The following is a 21,506-nucleotide window of genomic DNA, read 5'->3' on the forward strand; positions in this document are numbered from 1 at the left end:
AGAGCTGTCAATCCGTCACTGGGTATTTTCTGAGTACATACTGGGTGCCCAGCTCAGAGCCAGTTTCTGGAGTAAGGGAAGGGAGTTCAAAGAGAAGATGAGGTCTGTACCCCCAAGAAAGACTAGCATTTAGTCTCCATACCAGGAAATGAGACCATTTTATTGATTTTTATTTTGAAAACTTTACACCACCATTAGGGGAAATTATAAAAAGAAAAAGTTCCCAATTCCATCTCACAATACAAAGTTTGTTTTTGTACTTTCTCCTAATTTTTAGCTATCAGTAGACATAGTTTTTATTTTTTTAACATAAAATTTACAAATGATTTTGTTTACAATAATATTTGGTGTACAAATAATTTTGTTCCACTCTTTTTCACATGTTTTGGAAACATTTCCCTGCCCCCTCATAGTCTTCATGCTTATCATTTTTATGCTGCATACTACTCCCTCATATGGCCATACCCTATTTAGCCACTTACTGTTGCTGGTTGATTCCAGTCTTTTATTATTATAAATAATGCAGCTATAAATATTTTGTACACATAGCTTTTTACTTCTTTTAAATTATGTCCTTGGAATCAGTACCTAGAAAGGGGATGACTCGGTCAAAGTGTCGACAGTTTTATAGCTCTGGGTATGTAGAGCCATGGAGAACATTTAGCAACTAAATGAAGCAACTGAGGACTCACAAGCCCTCACAAAAGTAGTAGTGTCCTATATCTGTAAGGAATACTGTATAGAATAAACACTTATTGGCACCTACAATGTATCAGGTCCACGCTAGCAGGACACCTGGGGATGAATGAGAGACAGTTTGCACCCTTGGGGAGCCCTGATGCTGTCTGTGCTTTTCAACCTTTTTCTCCTCCTAGGAAACAAAGTTTCAAAACTACTACAAGTGTTAAGGGCAGACTCAGAATCTGATGATGCCCTGAAATTCTGCAGGGACCTGAAACACCAGCATGTTTTCTAGTCAACAGAATCTTAATCAGAGAAGGTGGTTTTTGGCTTTGATGAAGTAGGTGGCTGGTTCCTGGCTGTAACTCCATCCCTTGTGCTCAGATTCAAGAAAGAATATCAGAATGCAAGGGTGTGAGAGGGATGTAAAGGTAACATAAATCCACTTTGATTTCTAAAAACAATAAAGCCTTCCCAAACACTGGCATTTGTGCTGTGACACAATTAGACAAGGAAGATGATCCTTTTATGTGCAAATCTGTACACAGTGCTCCTTGGTAGGTAGGCCAGTACCACATGGAGACAGAGCCATGCTTTAACAAATGCAGTGAGTTAAATGCTGGGGCCCAGGTGCCAGAATGAATGAATACCAAGAAAACTATGAAGAACCTGGGCCCCAGAGAGGGGAAGTGGTCAATACAACGTGTCACCCACTATTCCAGGCACTAGGATATAGCAGTGATCAAAACAGATTAAAAACTCCTACTCCCCCCCGGAACTAATGGTTAGGGGTAGGAGTAAGACAAATAAGTAAAATACTGAGTATGTCAGATCGTGAAAAATAGAAAATAAAGCAGGGGAAGGCGACAGGGCCATCCAGAGAGGAGGTTTCAGAGTTCAGAGATGGCCTCACTGAGGTGATGATATTTGAACAAAGAGAGAGCCATGGGACTGCTTGGAGGGCAGCATTCCAGACAGAGGCCCTGCTGTGCAAGGCCCTGAGACAGGAGCAAGGAGGCCAGTGATGGGGCAGCAGGATATGAGGTCAGAGAGAGTCGGGGCCATTCTGTGGGTGGCCCTATAAGCATTTAAGGATTTTGGCTTTGCTGGAAGAGAAGCGCAGACGCAGTGGATAGCATGAGACATGATCTGGTCCAGCGGGGAGAATGCCCTCCAAAGCGAGTGTGGCAGGGAGCCCAGTTAAAAGGCTAGTGGCAGGCTGGGAACTCAGGTTGTGTGCCCAACCCAGTGTCCTGTCCTTGCCTTCAGCCCTTGGCCTGCCGCAGACTTGAGGCCTGAACTGTTGGGAAGGTGAAGAGCTACAGCGAATTCCAGCCTGGAAGAAAGTTTACTAGGAAGGCCCTGAAATCCAAATCCAACACCGTGCGGTGGTCTTGTTACGTTAGAAAAGTTCCAGAATGGTTTCTCTAACACAGGGAGCTGGGCAGTGGTACACTAAGTTACAAAGAGCTGTGTGGCCCGGGGCAAAGTTCTCCAACTTCAGGTTGCCTCAGTTACTTCATCTGTAAAATGGGATAAATGCCCTGACTGCTTCACAGCATCAAATCAGACCATTTGAAAGCACCTTTTAAATATTATTATCGTTTACGAAAAGCAAATGTGAAAATGAAGCTGACCTCAGAGGCTTGACTTTGCACAGCACGCTAAAAAGCGCCCAGCCCGCGTTCGTCTTCCCCGCTGTCGGTCGGAACCTGCTTCCCTCTCACCTGGCGGCCGCGGCGGCGCCGGGAGCAGGGGCGGGCCGCGGGGAGGGCGTGCTTGGGGCCGGGCGGAGCTGCGGAGGACCGGAGCCCCAGACCCGACCCGGGATCTCTTGGGCCGACCCAGCCGGGACCCTCGGCCGGCGCCGCGCGGGGAGCGGCTGCGGGGGCGGGGGCCGGGCGGGGCCGGGGCTGCGACGCGGTCTGGGCGGAGCCGCCCCGCCGCGCGCCGCCCTCTTTCTTCGGCAGCTGCCGCGGAGCCCAGCGCGCCGCGCCGAGTCCTGCCCGTCCGTCCCCGCGGGTGCCGCCAGCCGTCGCCGCGCCATGACCACCCAGCAGATAGTCCTCCAGGGCCCCGGGCCGTGGGGCTTCCGCCTCGTGGGGGGCAAGGACTTCGAGCAGCCTCTCGCCATTTCCCGGGTAAGAGCAGCCTGGGCGCGCGCGGAGCGGACCTGGGGGCTGGGGCGCTCTCGGAGACGGCGCTTCGGGAGCCGGGCCGGAGCCGGGGCCGCCGGGCGCGGCCAGGTGCGCCGGGCGCGGGGCAGCCGCTTGCCCACGCTGCGCTCCCCGGCCAGCCGGCGGCGGGGCGCACCTACCCGTCCGCGAGGAAGGAGGGGCGCTGGGTGCCCTCGCCGCGGACGCGCTCTGTCAACCCGCCAGGGCCGCGGGGCGCCGGGCAGCCCGCACGCCGGGAGATCCCAGCGCGGTTCCAGCAAGGCGCAGCGCGGCGGAGAGCAGCAGGAGCACCGAGGAGGGAGGCGGGGTGGGCGCGGGTTCCCCGGGGACGGGCGCGACTAACTTGAAAAACAGCAACCGAAACAGCGAGTTTTCCACGTTTCGTACTTGATCTGCGGTCAGGTCTTACCTCTCTCATGCGGTTTGAAGAAAAGGCGGAGTTCGGGAAACAAACCTGGATAAACCCTCCAGAACATTCCCCTCCCCCTGCGGAGGTGGCCATGCCGTATTTCTGCCTGGCATTCCCAGATTCAACTGGTCAGCCGTTTTCCCCTAGAAATACTGGGGTGGCGTTTCTTCCCACAGTGTGGGGGGGGGCGGGTCGGGTCGGGGGAGGTTCGGGCTTGAAAACTTACTAGAGGGGCCTCGAGTCTTTGAAAGGCCCAGGTTCAGTTGGGGACCAGCAGACCCATCACCGCCAAGTGAAGCAGAAACTGCAGGGAGACCCACACCCCGGGTTCGGGTTCCAGGCTTCGGTCACTTAGAATGGGCCAGTCCCAGGAGGGTTGCCGCATTCAATGCCCGCACCTAGAAGGCAGCCAATAAATATTGTTTGACTGAACGACAAAAGAGACCAAAAGCACACTCTGGTGCCCGGGAGGCCCGGCCTTCCGTTCTTAGGCCCCACCGCTTGCGGAGGCTGACCCGAAACTTGCCTCTCTAGCCATCTGAACATCCCTCTTTTTTCTTGGGGGGAGGTGAGGAGGGAAGGGGAAGTTCCAGATGGGTCTTTCTGACTGAAGCCCCTACCTGTTGCAGCTGAAGGAGTATGGTGGGAGGTGCAGGAGGAAAAGAATTAGGGGCCTCCTCTGGCTTTCTTTGCCAGGCACAACCTTACCCATACTGTGCTCCCGGTGGGTCTAGTGGAGTGAGTAGGTCTCTGCCCATCCTCTCCCAAAAGGGGTAGGTTCGGCAGTGTTTAGACCCTAGCTTCCACCTGCTGTCCTGAGGGAACCTCTGATTAGTCTTGATAGTACATGCTTGTCTTTGCAGCCATCACTGAATTCCTCAAGCACAGAAACAGTGGCTTCCCTGAACCTGGACCCTGCCCGCAAGCCTGGCACAGAGTTGAACCTGGCCGCGCCCAGTAAATCTTTGCAGGCTTATGAATAAATGCTCTTCCTGGGAAGGCACATTTAGACTCACTTACCTCATAGTCCATTTGTCCTTTCTCTTTGTGTCTATAATTAACTTGTCAGCCCTTTCCACTTCTGAATTTATGCGTGACATGAAACTTTTTTTTAAGAACTGGAGGATATATTGGTGATCTGTTAAAAGGGCAGTCATTGCCCATCATTTTAACTGATCTAAAAAATCTTAATACAAGAAGCACTGTACAGCAGTGACAATATGGGATGGTAAACAACGCTGTAAATTCATTAGTTTGTACCTTCAGATATTCATTTCTTCATTCACTAATTCATTCATTTATTAGCACGTGTTTAATGAGCATATACCATATTCCAGAAGCCGTGCAAAGCCCTGGATCCCAGATAGGGGAAGGAGGACACAGCTCCATTCTCAAGTTCATGATCTAGCCAGGGGAGCTAATCTTTTAATGCCCTTGGCAGGTGCTTTAATTGAAAAATGAAAGTGGCTCAGAGGAGGTGACATTCCCACGCGGACAGTAACCTGTTTCCTCATCTCATTTTGCACTGAAAAAACGTGGGCCTCCTCAACTCCTGGGAATGGGAAAGTCATTGTCGAAGGGACCTGGAGGTGGCCATCTGAGATCCGATGCTGGTCAGGGTTCTTCCTGCTCGAGCTGCACGAGGGGCAAGACTGCTCTTTAGCAAAGGACAGCAGCGAGGAGATGGGAGCGCTGACAAAGGGTCTGATGCACCTGGTCGATAGGTGTGCTGCATTTACCATCCTGGCCAGATACAGTTTGCTGCTTTGGTTTTGTGTATGTCGACTTTGAGTCTCCACACCAAAACAAACCATAAGATGAGGCTGAGACAGGAGTGCCTTTTATTTAGATAACTATATTTGCTTTTTCTTGCATGAATTATTCTGGTATTGGCTCAAGTCTTTTGTTAACAGAACTGCTAAAGCTTCTGAATATAACTTTGAAATCTTGTGTACTTTGAAGTGTTTCTTTTTTAATTTATTTTTATTGTGAAATAAAAGGCCATAAAGTAGAAATGCATAGCAAATGATTATACAGTAAATACCTGTATCACCAACCACCCAGGTCAAAAAATAGAACATTGCTAGCACCCCAGAAGCTTACTACACATAACCCTATCCTGGCCTGTGGTAATCATCTTGTTTTTCTTTATAGTTTTATTACTGAAATATGCTTGCTCAACACTACCACTTCATTTTTCCTATTTCTGAACAGAATTATACAGAATGTTTTTCTTTCTTTTGCCTGTGCAAATAGCCCCTTTTGCTTACTCCTCAGTGTTTTCATCTATGTCATTGTGATGGACGTAATATTTCAATCCAGATTTTCAACTTTAAATGGACATAAACTAGCTTTCTTCTTTTCCCAGTTTCCAATGTAAGGGTCCTGCCTTGTACTCCCTGATGATCCAGCCACACACTTGCCACTGTCCCCTGAGATTTCTTCTTTGTCAGTTCCTGCTCCTAATCTACTGTTGTCTACTCCTAGACTTTTTTTTTCATGTCAGTTTCTTATTTCCTCTAGTTGCTTTCAAGGGAAGCCTTCAGAGAATCTACACACGGAGGCCAAAAAATTGCTACTCAGTTTATGTTGACTGTTCTTTCCCAGCAACTGACAAAAGACAGGAAGGGGTGGGGCCAGAGATAAGGAGATGCTCTTGGTGGGAGGGGCTGCTCATTTGCCTCCTGAGTCCCGGGAAAGCCTTTGCTAAGAGCTGTGAGTTTTGGTGGGGAATGCTGTGTGCTTTGCTCAAGTATGGGAAAGGATGCTTAATAATGGATACTCGGTAGCCAGAGAGTCTTTTCTGATTTTTAAGAGTGTAATTTCCCGACTCAGGTTTACATTACCTTCTAAAGGTGGAAAGAGAAGGGCTTGTCTGTCAGACTTTGAAAGCAAGAAATATCCATAAATGCTCATTATGCATTAATAACCCTTGCTCCGCACCCCTCAGTCCATGAAATTGACCACCTGGGACATATTAGCTGCTCCAGCTGATCACAGCTGATCTAAGGAGAGAGAAAGAACAGATGAGTCAAAGGGACTAGCTTTTAAGTGAATGCTTGAGCCTACAAGGCATGAAATTCACAAAGCCGAAGCTGTATTATGGCTAAAAACCCTCCCCTTACCCAACCTCCTGGATGCTGACGTTTGTCTGAGGTGGAGAGAGGGGAGAAAAATGGCTTTAAGGTATTGTAGCAGGCAGATGACTGAGAGGAGATTATTATGTAGCACTGAGGTCACATTCTCCTAGGCTGATCAGGACTGGGAAAAGCACCAATTGCTCTTGTGCTAGGACGAGGCTAGGACAGGCTTCCAAGCTGTGCTCATTCCCCAGGCTGTGCCGATGCTCCTCCGAGGAGAGGAGAGCTGGTATGCTTTGCCTTTTCCAGAGGGGATGCTCAGGTGCCCATGGGTGAGGTAATTTGAATTTACAAAGAGTTGCATTGATTGAACTACTTCTTAACTTCCTTGTAAAGGAAAGGGTAGAGACTGGTTAAGAGTGAGCAAAAGTGGCTGTGTCAGAAAAATTAATTTTTAAAGGATAATTTGACTTCCAGTGTGTCTCGGGAAAGCCTGGGGAAGCTGCCAGAACTTTTACATGGTGCCTGGTAAAGAGTCCAGAGTAGGGACTCAAGCTGAACCTCCAGTCCCGAGCACCACACTGGGTGACCCCCAGCAGGTTGCACACTTTGAGGCGAGTTCTTCTAAAGATAAAATAAAATAATAAACACTCAAAGCCAGTGGTTTTGTATCCTTAGAATATGAGGGATTGCTTTTTTATTAAAAAGTGTCCCAGTCTCCCATATGGTATTTGTTACACCTTCAACCAGGTGGTGATTGAGGAAGCATATTATGAACTCAGAAATTGACAGTTATGACTTACCAGGAGGTAAACACTAATGGTGGTGCAGGCATTAACACAAGGAGGAGGACCCTGTTGAGTTTCCCACCGCAGTTTCTGGGTGAATTTGTGTTGTGTTACTCATCTGTGGATATCTGTGTCCAGATGACTCTTGTGTTAATCACAAGAACCTCCATTTATACTTGGAAGGTTCGAGTGAGACTGGTTTGTGATAATGACAATAGTTAAAATGTACATAGTTTTATGCCAGGCACTGTTCTAAATGCTTAATATATCCTCTCAGTAATGCTTACAAGTATCTGGTGAGGCAGATACAATTAAGATACCCATTTTACAGAAGAGGCAACTGAGGTGTGGAAACTGAGGCAAAGTACTTTGCATTATGCAGTATTGAATTATAAAGCTGGAATTTGGCCAAGGGATCTCCCCAAAGCCCATGGCCTTAATCACCATATTATAATAATATCTTAATGGCAGCTAACATTTCTTGAATGCCTACTGTGTGTGCACTTGCATTATCTCCTGTGCTCCCCATAACCCCTGACACAGGGACACAGGACACACAGTATTCTGAAGAGCTGGACTTCAAGCCAGTCAGGCTGACCCCCAGGCCATTTTTAACCAACTGTATTCTGCCTTCTGGTAAGCCATAACTGTCAATATATCATTGGTAATAATATCTTGACATACAGCTCTGAGAAACACTAATGGTGGTGCAGGCATTAACACAAGGAGGAGGACCCTGTTGAGTTCCCCACCGCAGAGCCTCTTTCATCCATGAGGGCTGGCTGGGTGGCCTTGCACTGCCTTGTGGCCTCAGCCCGAGCTCTCTAGAGCTCAGAGCATCCCGGACAGCAGCACCTCCCCTCACTGATCCTCTTGAAAAGCTGGAAGCCATGGCCCCACCTGGGAGAAATAACAGTCCACCTGTGGGATTCCTTGCCCACGTGGACAGTAATGGACAGACCAGCAGAGGACTTGAAGGACTGGCCAGAGAAAAGCTTGCCCAGATGGCTAGGAGGGGATTTGGGGGCAGTTTCTCTGTCAAGTGAAGATGACCAGCTGTGGACAGATCCACCTTGCCCAGCCAATGACAGGCCTGGGAAGTGGCGGCCAAGCCAAGTCCAAAATGTACCCATGAAAACCTAAGACACAAAGGTGATGCCCACATGGCACTTCAAGTGCTCTGTGATTGTTGATGATGCCATTAGCCTCATCGTGGGGGAACTGGGCTGCTCATCCATGACTGAGGCCTGTGGTGTGCTTTCTCATACGCAGTACCCTGCCTTCTTGGTAAATGCCATAAATGTTAAAAATGATTTTCTGAAGAACGCTATGGTCTTGTAGGAGCCCCAATTCTTGACTAAGGACTCCGGGCCTAAATTTTATAGATAGGATGACTCATATATCAAATAAGAAATAAGGTATGACTTATTTAAGATAAAGATACCTAAGTGCATACAGGTAGGTTAAATGCACATGACACAGTAATGATTTATATCCATTTCTTTTTTTAAAAAGTTATTAAAAAATACTTATGCTCCTAAAGCTGAACATACTGATACCATATGACCCAAAAATTTCCCTAGTTAAATACTCAATAGAAATGTGTCCACATGGGCACCAAAAGACATGTAAAGAATTTCAAAGCAGCACGATTCATAGTAGCTCCAAACTCAGAACAGTTTAAATGCCTAACAACAATAGAATGAATAAATAAATGATGGTGTGGTTATATGATGTAAAATGCCACAGCAGTGAGAATGCAGGATTGCAGCTATGTACAGTGACATGGATGAGGCAAACACGAGCACACAATGTTGAGAGAAGGAAGCCATACAAAAAAGGGTAAATACTGTGTGATTCATTAGGTAAAACTAATCTATAGTGTTAGAAGTCAGGGTCAGAGGTTAGTGATGGGAAGGAGGCCCGAGGGGCTTCAGAAGTTCAGGTAATGTCCTATTTCTTTATCTGGTGCTGGTTCCATGGGTGTGCTCTCTGTGAGAATATATTTATGATTTATGCATTTTTCTGTCTGTGTTATATGCCAATAAAAAGTTTATGTAAAAACCCTTGCACTTGTTATAAAAGATCAACTAATATAAGAATGTGAAAGTGTTAAGAGCCTTCCCTACACCCTTTCTCAGTCATACTTCCCAGAGGTAAACACTGTTCACAGTTTGCTGCAGGATTTTCTGGACTTCTCTCCATTCACGTTGCATTTTTAAAATCAAATTACCAAATCACGGTGAACTATTTAGATGTCATTGCTTTGTACTTTCTGCCTTATTTTTGCTGCAGCATATCAAGAATTAAAGACTCCTGGATGTGGGGGGAAAATGCAGGCTTGGTACAGTATGCTCTGGGTCCTAACCTATTTATTGTCTATTTATTAGCCTGTGTTTGGGCAGAGTTGGCCCTGGAAGTCTCAGGGCCCTCTTTTGTAAAGTGGGAGTAGTAGGACTTGTCTTCAGAAGTTGTGGTGAGGATTGCAATGATGTACAGAGGGAGCCTAGCACTACGGTAATGGGGAGAAGGCATCACCACCATACAGTGGTACTTTAGACTAAAGCATTAATGGTAGCTGTTGTATACTGAATGTTTATTATGTGCCAGGGATTGTTCTAAACTGTTTACAAAAGTAATATCAAATCCAACGACCTAATGAGGTTGATACTATTATAAATTTCATTGGGTAAATGAAGAACTGAAGTATCGAGTAACTTATCAAAGGTATGTGTTTAGTGAATGGTTGGTTAGGCTTTAGGTTATGGGTGGTAGTTACTGGAGCTATTTGAACATACATGGGATTTGGAGACTTTTGAGGGACTTAATGAGTTCTTGTTAAATTAGGTATTCTATTTTTCTAACTGCTTTTTAATTATATTCCTACCTAAGAAGTGATGGTTGGTCTGCAGACTCAGAGAGCAGTGAGTCTGTTTGAACCACCATTGCTTAGCATCATCTTGAATAGCTTCCTTTTACACTGAGCATGAAGTGAAGCTACATTAAGGCAAAGCTCAGGTACAAGTGCCTGAACCCCACTTTGTGGCCTCATTTTCTTGAGAAGATGGTCATAGAGTAACCAAGAATATACTGAGACATTCTCGGGGTTTTGAGGCCAACCTACATAAGCTCATACAGCTTCTGTGGCTGTAATGTGGCTTCAAAGTCTGTGCTTAGCCTGAGCCCACAAACAAATTGAGTCAGAGGTCTGACTCAAGAGAGTTCAAATTCCACACTGAAATGGCATAATGTGCAGTTGGGTCCTGCTTTGTCACCCAGGTCAGAATGTGTTAAATTTATACCTAAGTATTTAGGTATCTCATTAGATCAATGGAGATTGACCCTATGTGGCACTGCAAGTGAACTTGAATTCCAAGTTTCTTTATTCCAGTCTTATTTTGTATAATGCTGAACTATGACTCATTATTTATGCTATCTCACCTACTTGTAAGAAGGATTTAGGTAATTTACAGCACCAAAACACATATTTACAATATTTCGAACACCAGAACACCTATGATAAGATTTAACTAAAGAATTGGAACATAGAAGAGGAAAGACATGTGCCGGAAACTTTCAATCAGGTGATTTCTGTGATTGCATGCTATATTTAGCTGTGTGTTTTCTGGCGAAGGCAAAATAGGAACCATGTTATTTAGACATCTGGAATGAAGTGACTTGTTCACCTTTGCATAGCACCTTCAAGAATGTTAAGCAGCATTATAGGGGCCATATATATATATTTTTTACTCTTTTGGTAAGAGAGAAATACTATTCTAATGGATGTTTCTTTAGGGGAGTAATTCCACAAGAGTGTAAGCACTTGAAGTTGTTTCTGGAAGAGCTGAGATGTTAGGGCCTCTGTATGTTTTGTTTACCTGATAAATTCATGAAGGGAGAGCTGCACGGGAACAGTCAGCATGCCCCTTGGTGTTTCCAAACCTGGTCGGCATCAGAATTTTTGGGAAGCTTGTAAAGATACATAGATCTTGGGTCCTACTGTATAAACCTTCTTCAGTAGGTCCGAGGTGGGGTGCAGAGATCTGTTTATACTTATAAAACCCCCAAGGGATCTGATGACTGACTTAGTTGGGGAACTGTTGCCTCATCCTTGGAAATGTCCGTGCTTTCCCCTGAGTTCTTAGTGAGCCTAGTCAATTTCTGGCATGAGGTTTAGATGCCAATTCTTGGGGGCAAGGTTAACAACTGTTCTGTGAACATTCAGAAAATTGGCCTGTATTCCTATCCACCGGCCCAAGGGAAACAACCTTCTGCATAGAGATAATTTTTTGCTTAGGGGAAAATAAAAAGCTCTGCATGAAAACTATTTAAGCTATTTAACAAATATTTGGTTAAAACCCTCCTCTTTGTCAAAAGGGAGGCAATACAGTGTCTCATCCAGACTGAAACACTGTTGAAGGCAGAATAGGGTGCTTCTGATCATTAAGCTGGGAGAACAGGTTGCTGTCCTGGGCAAAGGAAGGTATCTCATAATCTTAGTCATAGAATGTTTCTACATATAATGTTGCTTCATGTAACTTTTTAACTAAGCCAGTGGTCACAAACACATTTGCATGAAGGGGTCAGTAGGCAACATAAATGAGTTTTGACTTAATAGCTTGAAGAATGATGATAAATGGCAACTGGGACAAGGTTTCTGTGGTGGGGGGCTGTAGAGTGTGGTAGGGGCATTTTGGCTGTGGCTAAATAGCATATGCTTCATCTCGGGAGGGCAGAGGCTCCTGGGCTGTGCTGATTGTTACTATATTGGAACATAGGTCCAGGATCGCCAGATTTTCACAGGGAGCTGGGAATCTAGGTTTTGTTTGAAATTTACCCATATGTAAATATTGGCAAGTAACTTAAATGAAAATAAAAACCAAGACTGTGGGCTGGATTCATTTCAAGGCCCTCCAGCTTTCTATCTTGAGCCTTAGGTGTTAAAGGAACCCCATCTAGTTGTCAACAGAACGTGTAATTTTAAGTGGCACGGCCTTCTGAGAGGCTGGATGGATGACCTCTTCAGTGGGCCTGCTGCTTCAGACTGCCGTTAGAGAGTGTCTGTCAAATACAGTCACCTTAAACTCAGCAGAGCAAAGACCCAGAGGTTGTTTCTTGGCAGTAACTGGGCAGTCTAGTCAGAAGCTCTGTTTATATTCCTTTATGGTTCCCATTGTTTTTTAGAAAAAGTACAATCTTCTTAGAAAATAACAGGGCTCTGACAGTCTGGTCTGTGTTTCCATCTCCAGCCTCATCCCCTTCCTCTCCCTTCACTTCCTGTGTTTCATCCATGCCCATGCACATGCTGTTCCTGTGACTTGGCGTGCTCTTTCCCACCTCCTGTAGTGCCTTGTTGCAATTGTAAACAACACCTTCTCTAGGGAGTCTTCCCTGATTCCACCTGTAGGCTTCCCCTGCCTCCTGGTTTGCTTCCAGCACAGCACTCACCAGCTGTTGTACATGCCTGGCTGCCCTGGGAGATTGTGAGCTCCTTGGTGGCAGGCACCATCCATTCACATCTGTAATTCAGCACCTTCTGTGCGTCCCAGAATCTACAAATGATAGCTCACATTCCTAGAGCTCGACTGCATGCTCTGCCTGAATCATTCCATGTAATCTTCCTAACAGCCTTCTGGTGTGAGGGCTGTTACCAGCCCTGTGTCACAGGTGAGGAGAATGAGGTACAGAGCTGGGATATCCCTCCCAAGGACACTTAGCTCCTAAGTGGCAGAGACAGGACTTCCACCTTGGCCTTGTGACTATCGAAGCTACACTCTTTCAGAATGTACTTAAGGAATTGACTGATGAATGAATGAGAAAGAGGAGGAGGAACACATGAGGGATAAAACAGAAACATGCCATTATCACAGAGGAGGGAGGTTACCTTTTCACCTGTCATGGCCCGAGAGTATGCATCTGCTCCGTATAACAACAGTATTTTCTTACTTAGATGTTAATTGAAGAAAGCAGGAGAGCTACATCATAGTCCTATTCTGCACCATTTAGCAGGGAAATTAAACTCTTCAAAAACCTTATGTGCCCAGGAGTCTAGCAGCAGTGCACAGGCTCTTATAGATGCATTAGGAATTTGCATTATAGGGCAACTGTACAAGTTGGCCTCTGATCAGAGTGTCTGCCTGGAGGTTGTGGGAGGCAAAGGGAGAGGGAGACATGAGCGAATTCTGCAGGAAATGGCAGTTTGTTCATTAGTGGAAATGGCTGTACCTAAACCCAGTTATTATATAGCAAGAACTGTGTGGTTGAGTTGTATGGTCTCTGGGAAAGGAAGCTGGAAGAGGGTTTTTGAGGCTATCCATTGAACTAATGGGTCTCCAATGAGCTGGTTCTGATAGAATTTGATGGTCAGGAGGAAATTAGAATAGACGGGGTGGCATCCTGGGTTAAGTGGATAGACTCTGGAGCCCCACAGCCTGCCACTCACCAGCTGTGTAACCTGAGACAAACTACTTAACCCTGCTCCTTCCATTTCCTTATCTATAATGAGGCAAACCTGAAAGTATTGCAAGAGGATTGGTAATTAACTTTTGCTGAATACTTAAACTGTGCTTGGCACAGAATAAGCGCTCATTAGCTGATGATTATTGTTTATGATCAGCAGTTAGTGTGTAGTAAAGATTGGAGTCTACTATTGAAGATGTTGGCAATGTGGGTCTTCTTTCTGAGGCCCTTTTCAGTTCTGTGTTCTGATTTGGGTATTTTATAAGGATTGGGTGACTAGGCCTCAGCTCTGTGCAGAGCAGTTGAGATGATTGTCCTGTGGCAGGGGCAGGAGTCTGTGACACTCCAGTTCTTTGTGTAAAAGCCACAGCAGAAGAGTTGTCTTAATTCTGGATTTCTATTTGCTCCAAATTAGCATCTATTTGATGGCATCATGGTGAAGCAGAAAGGGAATGGAATTTGGAATGATGGAGGGGTGAGGGGGGGGCTTGGTTTCTAGTTCAGGTGTGAGCCTTTAGCTGTGTGAACTTGTATCAGTCTCAGCTTCTGTGAGTCTCAGTTTCTTCATCTATAAAGTTATCTCTTATGTGGGTGGTGAGGTCATCATTAATATTATCTCAAACAGGAAATTGTATGTGAAAGGTCTTGTAAAAGGCAAATCCCTTGATTTGTTTAAGTCCTTTTTTGTTTTCAAAAGTACCTCATAAAAGAATGTGAACCTAATCTGTTTATGTATGATTCCATCCTCGTCCCATCTGATTGTGATATCTTGTAACTTTCCAAGATCTCCTATGGTTTCCCATCAGTTTTGGCTTAAAAAAAAAAAAAAGAGCAAAAGATAGGATGGCCAGGCTTTGATTACCCAGGCTCAGGACTCTTAACACTGGTTCTGGCTTGTCCAGGGCTTGTCCCATGTACTTAGCAGAACCCCCTCCCCTCCCCCCTCTGCAAGACAATTTGAACCAAATGCTGGAAATTCCAGAGTTCTCAGCAGTTGAGCAGATGAAAGTAAAAAGAAACGTCTATTTTCATTTTCTCAAGACTTCCCTCCTACCCCATTCCAGTGTCATCATTTTAGTTTTGTGGGTGGTAATATTCCAGGGTAGTGATGTCAGGGGGAAATAGCTATTTGATTTATTTTAAAATAGACATTTTTTTAAAAGGACAAAATGGGACAGCCAGATTACATATTTAGTAGCACTAGATATTTGAGACTCAGTCATTCATTGGACAAATAATTTTGGGACACCTACTATGTGCCAGGCACTGGGTTACCATGGCAACAAGGCAGACTCCTGCCCTCACACACTGTGCTGTTCAGTAGGCCCTCAGATGTTAAATAACTAAACCCACAAAATTTATTTATAAACCTAATAAACAAGTGCTGTAAAGAACAGAGTGTATTGAAAGGATGGCAGGGGGATCTAACTTAGATTAAAGGCCCAGAAAGGCCTCTCCTAGAGGCTCATTTTAAGTGGAGACCTAAAGGATGAGAAGTTAATTAGGCTGAGGTTGTAGCAGGTGCCAAGGCCCTGAGGGAGGCAGGAAGGCAGGCACGCCCTTGAAGCCAGAGCTCAGTGGCAGAATGGCACTGTGAGGGCTAGGAGGGAGGTGTGGACCTTAGGGACATCATTAACGATTTTGGTGGATTTTATTTTTAGAGGGACTGGTCCTTAACACTCTTGGATTTGGTCATGATATGTGGGTTCAGTCAAGCTGCTCTCTCTTGAGAGAGTTTGTCAACCCAGAACCACTGCCAATCCCAAATTAAGTGATGCTTAGGGCGATTTTTAAAACAAGGGATCTGTATTATTCTTCAGAAAAAAGTAAAATATACGTGAAGTCACACCAGATCAGTCTTCTCAGGAAGACAGGCAGAAAATGAGAGGAATTTGTTTTTCCTGCGTGTACTGGGCCAGCCAGCGACTAACTCCATGAAGCCGACTGCAAGGGCAGCCACCTGTGCTTGCCTGTGTGTGCTCTTCTCCCAGTGGCAGGATGAGAAGAAGGACAAAACTTTAGATCAGGGTTTTCATTTTTTCAAAGTCCGATCCTTGGTAAATGGATGATGGGAAAGCCAGAAAGGAAGGTTAGGAGGTCAAGATCTCTGCACTGGTTTCCACATCCTGCTACATTCCAGGAGAGTTTTGCCTGATAAAGGCATGGCTTGTTTGAACCGGAAGGGACCTCAAAGATCAAGTAATCCACCCCATACTTTATGGGGTCAGAGTGCTAATTCCAGGGGGGGACCATGACAGCAGTAGCACAGGGGCCACCTCAGAAAGGTCAGCGTTTTCCGCTTGGGGAGGGCTGACTGGAAACAGTGGCTACTGAAAACTGCATCTGACACAGAGGCTTAGGCCAGAAAACTTTGTCCCGGTTTGGTGCCTTAAAGGGCCTCTTACTTGTGGTTCAGCCTGTGGAGACATCCAGGTGTTCATAAGATCTTCAGTTGGCTCCCAGGAGTCCAGGGCCTTCTCCTAGGGGAGGGTAGAGCCCTGTGGGCACTGGGGCGTCTGCCTGTATTACCCCCACTCTGCTGCTGGAGGGATTGGAATTCCCATCAAGGAAGGTTTTCTAAGGTCCAAGTCATGGACTGACCCTGGGATGACAATAATATTTTTAGAACACCTTGGTTTGGAAAATACCTAACAGCAAAAAATTACTCTGAGGTTAGGACTATTTCAAAGTGAGTTTGTACTTTATTCAACACAACTGCATCCGTAATTTGCTTGAAAATAGTGGTGCATCTGTGTGGAGATGTGATACTCTTTCAGTCCACATGTAATGCTCAGTAGGCAGGTAGATTTGATAACCCATTGCTGTTAATTGCCAGCTTCCCCCAAGCATTGGTGGCCCATAAACTTGGAACCACTGTTCGGAAGTATTGGCGTGCAGGGAGCCAGTCACCTGTAGGGGGACCCTGATCACAGTCCGCTTCTGGGTGGGAGGAAATGAACCGGTGGAAATGCGCACTACCTGATTGGAAAGTATTTGAAGATATTCTTTATTGCCTTTTTTTAAATTACAAAAGTAATTTTCAAGCTCATTGTAAAAACCAAAAACATTACAGAAATGTGTAACAGTGAACAATTTGGTGTGCAGTGTTCTAATTTTTTTCTGCATATGAATAACATACTAGTAAGATTTTTATAGAAATAGGATATTACTGTACATAATGTTCTCTAAGTGTGTATGTGTTTTTAATGTGATTGGTAACTTCTTTTAAGGAAGCAATAAGGTTCAGTGGGAAGAATATTAAGTCTGGTTTCAGGGTTTGAGTCCTGGCTCTGTAAATACACTAGTGGGATGACTAGTCGTAGAGTAATACACTCAGTGATCCTGGGTAAGTCACATCTTTCTAAGCCTCTGTTTCTTGGTCTCTCAAATGGGACTCATATTTGTCCTCCTTTTTTACAAGGTTGTTACAAAGATCCAATAAGATGGTACATAGAAAATGAAAAGATGGAAAAGACTTTGTAAACAATAATGTATTACATAAGTATAAAAGATTATTATTATCGAAACTTACAATTTCAGCCCTTTTTCTTTCTTAAATGCTTCGATCCACATCGGTGAGTATACCTAACCCTGTGGTAACTTAGTGGTCTCCTTGGAGATGAGTGGTAACTAGTCTGCTCTTTCCTTTTTCTCAGGTCACCCCCGGAAGCAAGGCCGCAATAGCTAATTTATGTATTGGAGATGTCATCACAGCCATCGATGGGGAAAACACCAGTAATATGACACACTTGGAAGCTCAGAACAAAATCAAGGCCTGTGCAGACAACATGACTCTCACGGTAGCCAGGTAAGCCCAGGGAAGCGCCTACTCGTTTCCGAGTGCCTGGAAGCTGCCGCAGGCAGGGACTGCCTCACCTGTCTGGGATCCCAGGCAGGCCCAGCTCAGGGCCAGGCGCACTGCAGCCCGGCCGACAGGTCTGCAGGTGAGGAGTTTCAGGTGGCTCGTTTTCCTTTAATTTTCACCGAGCCTAGAGTGTGGGCGCCTTTGTCTAAGAGCTCTGTGTTTTCATTTGATCCCACACAACCAGCCAACATTCTGAAGAAGTAAAATCAGTTAAGTATTGTCAAGTGTAATGAAAGGGAAGTTTCTGCCCGGAAGCCATTGAGAATGGACCAAGGATGCTGTTCCTGCCATACCCTGAGCAGTGGGTACTGCCCCAGGACATCACAGTAAGGGAGAAAGAGGTACAGATTAGAGGTAGTGCTGACTACTAAGTATAACTGTGCTACAAGAAAGGTTTGAATGTTCTCCACAGGTTGATGAGTGAGGAGAGAGCATTGGGAGTTGTAATTGGGGTAAACTTCCCATTCTTCTGTTTCGTCTGCAAGGGTGTGATTTCAGCAGTGACTTGGTTTAACCTTTACTGGCTCCTTGTGTCCTGCTGGATCAAGTTCACATTCTCCATTCTGGTTTTCTGGGAACCTGCTATTCGGTGTCATTAACCCGAGCTTCCACCGCTCTTCATCACGAGCCCTTTCCAGGTCCCTGTCTGTGACATGTGCAGCTCTGGCTGGAGGACCGCATGTAGGGCAAGATGTCAGAATACTTTGTACACTTCAGAGCCTAACCTCCATGGGACGTGTACATTTTATGACAATAATTACATATTGTTACTGTATTAATTACACATTGACCCCTCATCTTCATTTCTGTCTCAGTCCAAATTATCTTCTTCAAGCCCAAGTTCAAGATATTCATTTATTTATTTATTGGTTAATTGAGTTTTTGATTCATTTACCAACAAATACAACAGGTATATCTTGTAATATATTGGACACTGTGCTAGGCACTCCGACAATACAAGGATAAGTACAAATATTCTCTACTTGTAAGAAAGGAAAAACCACACTCATGAAAACTGGGACTGGATTGAGATTGTTGCTGTGCGATTGGTACAATGAAATCTTTCACATACTCAAGACAGGACACATCACTTTTATTGTGCGATGCTTCACAAATAACCAGCTGGCTATCTGGTCTGGATCGAGAATGCTGGGAGAGACAGAGGAGAAGCCCCTTCTGTCCTGAGCAGCATGGGGCAGCAGGAGGCTTGCTGTGGGGCAGGGAGCAGGCTAGTGGGGCTGGGCGGCAGCGACACAGAGTGTACTGAGGGAGGACAAGGCCAGGGGGAGTCCTGGCCGCTTGGGAAGACGCTTGGGGCAGAGCCTGGGCAGACATTGAACATAGTATCATCTAATGGGTGCTTTTGAAAGACCACCAGGTGGCAAAACGGAGAGGAAGGCAGGTGGCAGAGTGCTAGTTCAGAGGCCAATAGTCAGTCAAAAGGGGGCATTTTCCCAGTCTTTTTTTCATGTAATTTACTTAGCATGAATGAAACAACAGCTTTGTCGATCTGTTGCAGATCTGAACATAAAGTCTGGTCTCCCTTGGTGACAGAGGAAGGGAAGCGTCATCCATACAAGATGAATTTAGCTTCTGAACCCCAAGTAAGTGCTTGCTCATCCTTGCCACTCCCCTTCCCTCCTGGCGGCTGCTCTGCTCTTGAGAGCTCAGCACACTCCCATTCTTCCTGCCCTGGAGGCCTGGGGATCAGAGGGCAGGCAGAGCCCTCCACAGACACTGCTGGGACATGGCTCTTGTTCAGTTGTTCCCGTAAAGGAACAGCGGAAAGAAAGAGCTGGAAAATCCCACAGCAGTGACGTACTGGCCGGGGCTGCACAAGGGGTGGGAAGGCAATATGGGAAGCGGGCGGAAACCTTCCTATGCAGAATAGGGCAGTAGGATCGTAGTGAAATAAAGGAGGCTGACTCAGCTCTTGAAGAATTTCAGATACACATGAACATACCAGAAATGAAGATAAGAGGGTCCTAAGGTCCTGCAAACTTTCTTCTTCCCCAGTATCCCACTCTCTGGCTTTTGTGAGCCTTAGGGTGAAAACCTCTATTTTCTTTAGAGACCTAGTGAGACCTTAAAATTACTAAAATAAAGTAGGTAATTCATACTGAAAAATGTGGTAGGGGGTCAGTGTGCAATTTGTCAGCCAAATAGAATTTCCTAGAATAGTAGACTGTCCTGAGATCCCATATTTGTAAATAAATGTCTCAGTAGTTAGATTATAGGTGATTTTATTTCTTTCTTCCTTGTTACAACTAAATTATCAACAATGAGTGGGTATTCTTTTGAAATAAGGGGAGAAACTTAAGAAGGTTTAGAACACTTTTGTAAAATTCCTCATGTCTGACATGCTACTTTTCACAAAGTATGTGTCTGTTGGATAAATTAATGAATTGTTAAGATGTTAATAAGTAAATTGAAATGGCTTTTGAAAACATCTTTTAGACCCGTTTGTGGTTATTATACATTTAACCTCAATTGAAGATTTGAACTTTAGTTTTTTTTCTAAATTTAGGACACTTGTTTTTATGGTGAATCAAAATAGAACAGAAATATAACACATTGCTAGCTATCTTTTTTTAATTAAAGTATCATTGAAATATAATCCTATGATGGTTTCACATAAACCACACAGTGGTTACAACATTCACCCATATTATCAAGTCCTCACCCTCTCCATTGCAGTCACTGTCTATCAGCATAGTAAAACATTACAGAGTCATTCATTATATTCTCCGTGCTGTACTGCCTTCCCTGTGACCTGCCTATGTTGTGAATGACAATTATAGTGCCCCTTAATCTTCTTCTCCCTCCCCACCCACCCTCCCCAACCCCTCCCCTTTGGTAACCACTAGTCCTTTCTCAGTGTCTGTGAGTCTGCTGCTATTTTGTTCCTTCAATTTTGCTTCATTGTTATACCCCACAAATGAGGGAAATGATTTGGTATTTGTCTTTCTCCGCCTGGCTTATTTCATTGAGCATAGTACCCTCTAGCTCCATCCATGTTGTTGCAAATGACAGGATTTCTTTTCTTTTTGTGGCTGAATAGTATTCCATTGTATATTTGTACCACATTTTCTTTAGCCATTCAGCTATTGACGGACACTTAGATTGCTTGCATATCTTGGCTATTGTAAATAGTGGACATTGCTAGCTATTTTTTATACATAAAACAAATCTGTATGAAGATGAACTCCCTGGGTAACCTGGTGTGGGTAAATTGAGTGGGTGTATCTAAGTCCTATTTTTTCAAATGGCATCCATTAAAATGTCAGGAATGCAATCACAATTTTTTTCCTTTAACGTAATAAAAGTCATATTTAAGAATCCTAAGAGTCACATTAAGAATCATTTTGCATCCGCCCTTTCAAAACTGACATGAACCTATTATTCTGTACAGCTCTTACAAGTAAAGTTCATAAAGTGGCACTCAGTGTATAAACTGGCAGTTGTACAAACTACTCTAAAAGATGCCACAGTTAATTCCAATTTCCAGGGCGTTCTCAGCCACGTCATTACATTTACTATAAATGTTAAATTTTAATGTGTTAAGTTCTCATGTGCTTTATCATACACAAGGAATGGTTCTATTTTAATTTGGTCTATCTAAAGTCCTAGTTTTCAGTAAAATAAGGTAGTACTAAAATTTCAGTTACACTTCTTATATGTATTATACCTGAATTTTCACCTTAAACATATAATCTGACTACCTTTATTAATATTTTGAAGGTAGTTCTCTTCAGATTAAAAAAGAAATCTCAAATACTTTAACATCTAACCTGAGTCTATTTTTCTTTTGATTCCAGTAATTCTTTGTTCTTATGACAAACTTCCCACCTCTCATTTTCCCAAAATCTTCTACTTCCAGTCATTCTAAAGTAGAGAAATGAGTAAGAGCAAAGTTCATCTATAATTAAAAGATCTGTTAGGTCATGTAATGCCAGCCAACACCCCAGCTTATCTGAGGTCAGGGTAGTTACACACCTAGTTTATATTTCCTCATTATTGAGTTTCCTTGGATACTGATAAATATAA

General features: G+C 44.6%; 1 protein-coding gene and 1 long non-coding RNA gene across 2 annotated transcripts in view; both read left to right on the forward strand.

Moving 5' to 3' along the window:
* Positions 1-2,622: 2,622 nt before the first annotated feature.
* The window catches only part of PDLIM1 (PDZ and LIM domain 1), a 43,119-nt gene continuing 24,235 nt past the window's right edge, over positions 2,623-21,506 (forward strand). Inside the window, exons 1-3 of the mRNA XM_037015756.2 lie at positions 2,623-2,822; positions 17,251-17,402; positions 18,979-19,063. Coding sequence (XP_036871651.1) covers positions 2,727-2,822; positions 17,251-17,402; positions 18,979-19,063 — 333 coding nt within the window. The 5' untranslated portion in view covers positions 2,623-2,726. The remainder of the gene's footprint in view (positions 2,823-17,250; positions 17,403-18,978; positions 19,064-21,506) is intronic.
* LOC118971908 (uncharacterized) lies at positions 2,832-4,488 on the forward strand. The gene is made up of 2 exons (XR_005060656.2): positions 2,832-3,395; positions 4,131-4,488. It is a non-coding gene; the product is annotated as an uncharacterized lncRNA (long non-coding RNA).

The sequence above is a fragment of the Manis javanica genome, chromosome 7, assembly GCF_040802235.1.
Source record: "Manis javanica isolate MJ-LG chromosome 7, MJ_LKY, whole genome shotgun sequence".
Lineage (NCBI taxonomy): Eukaryota > Metazoa > Chordata > Mammalia > Pholidota > Manidae > Manis > Manis javanica.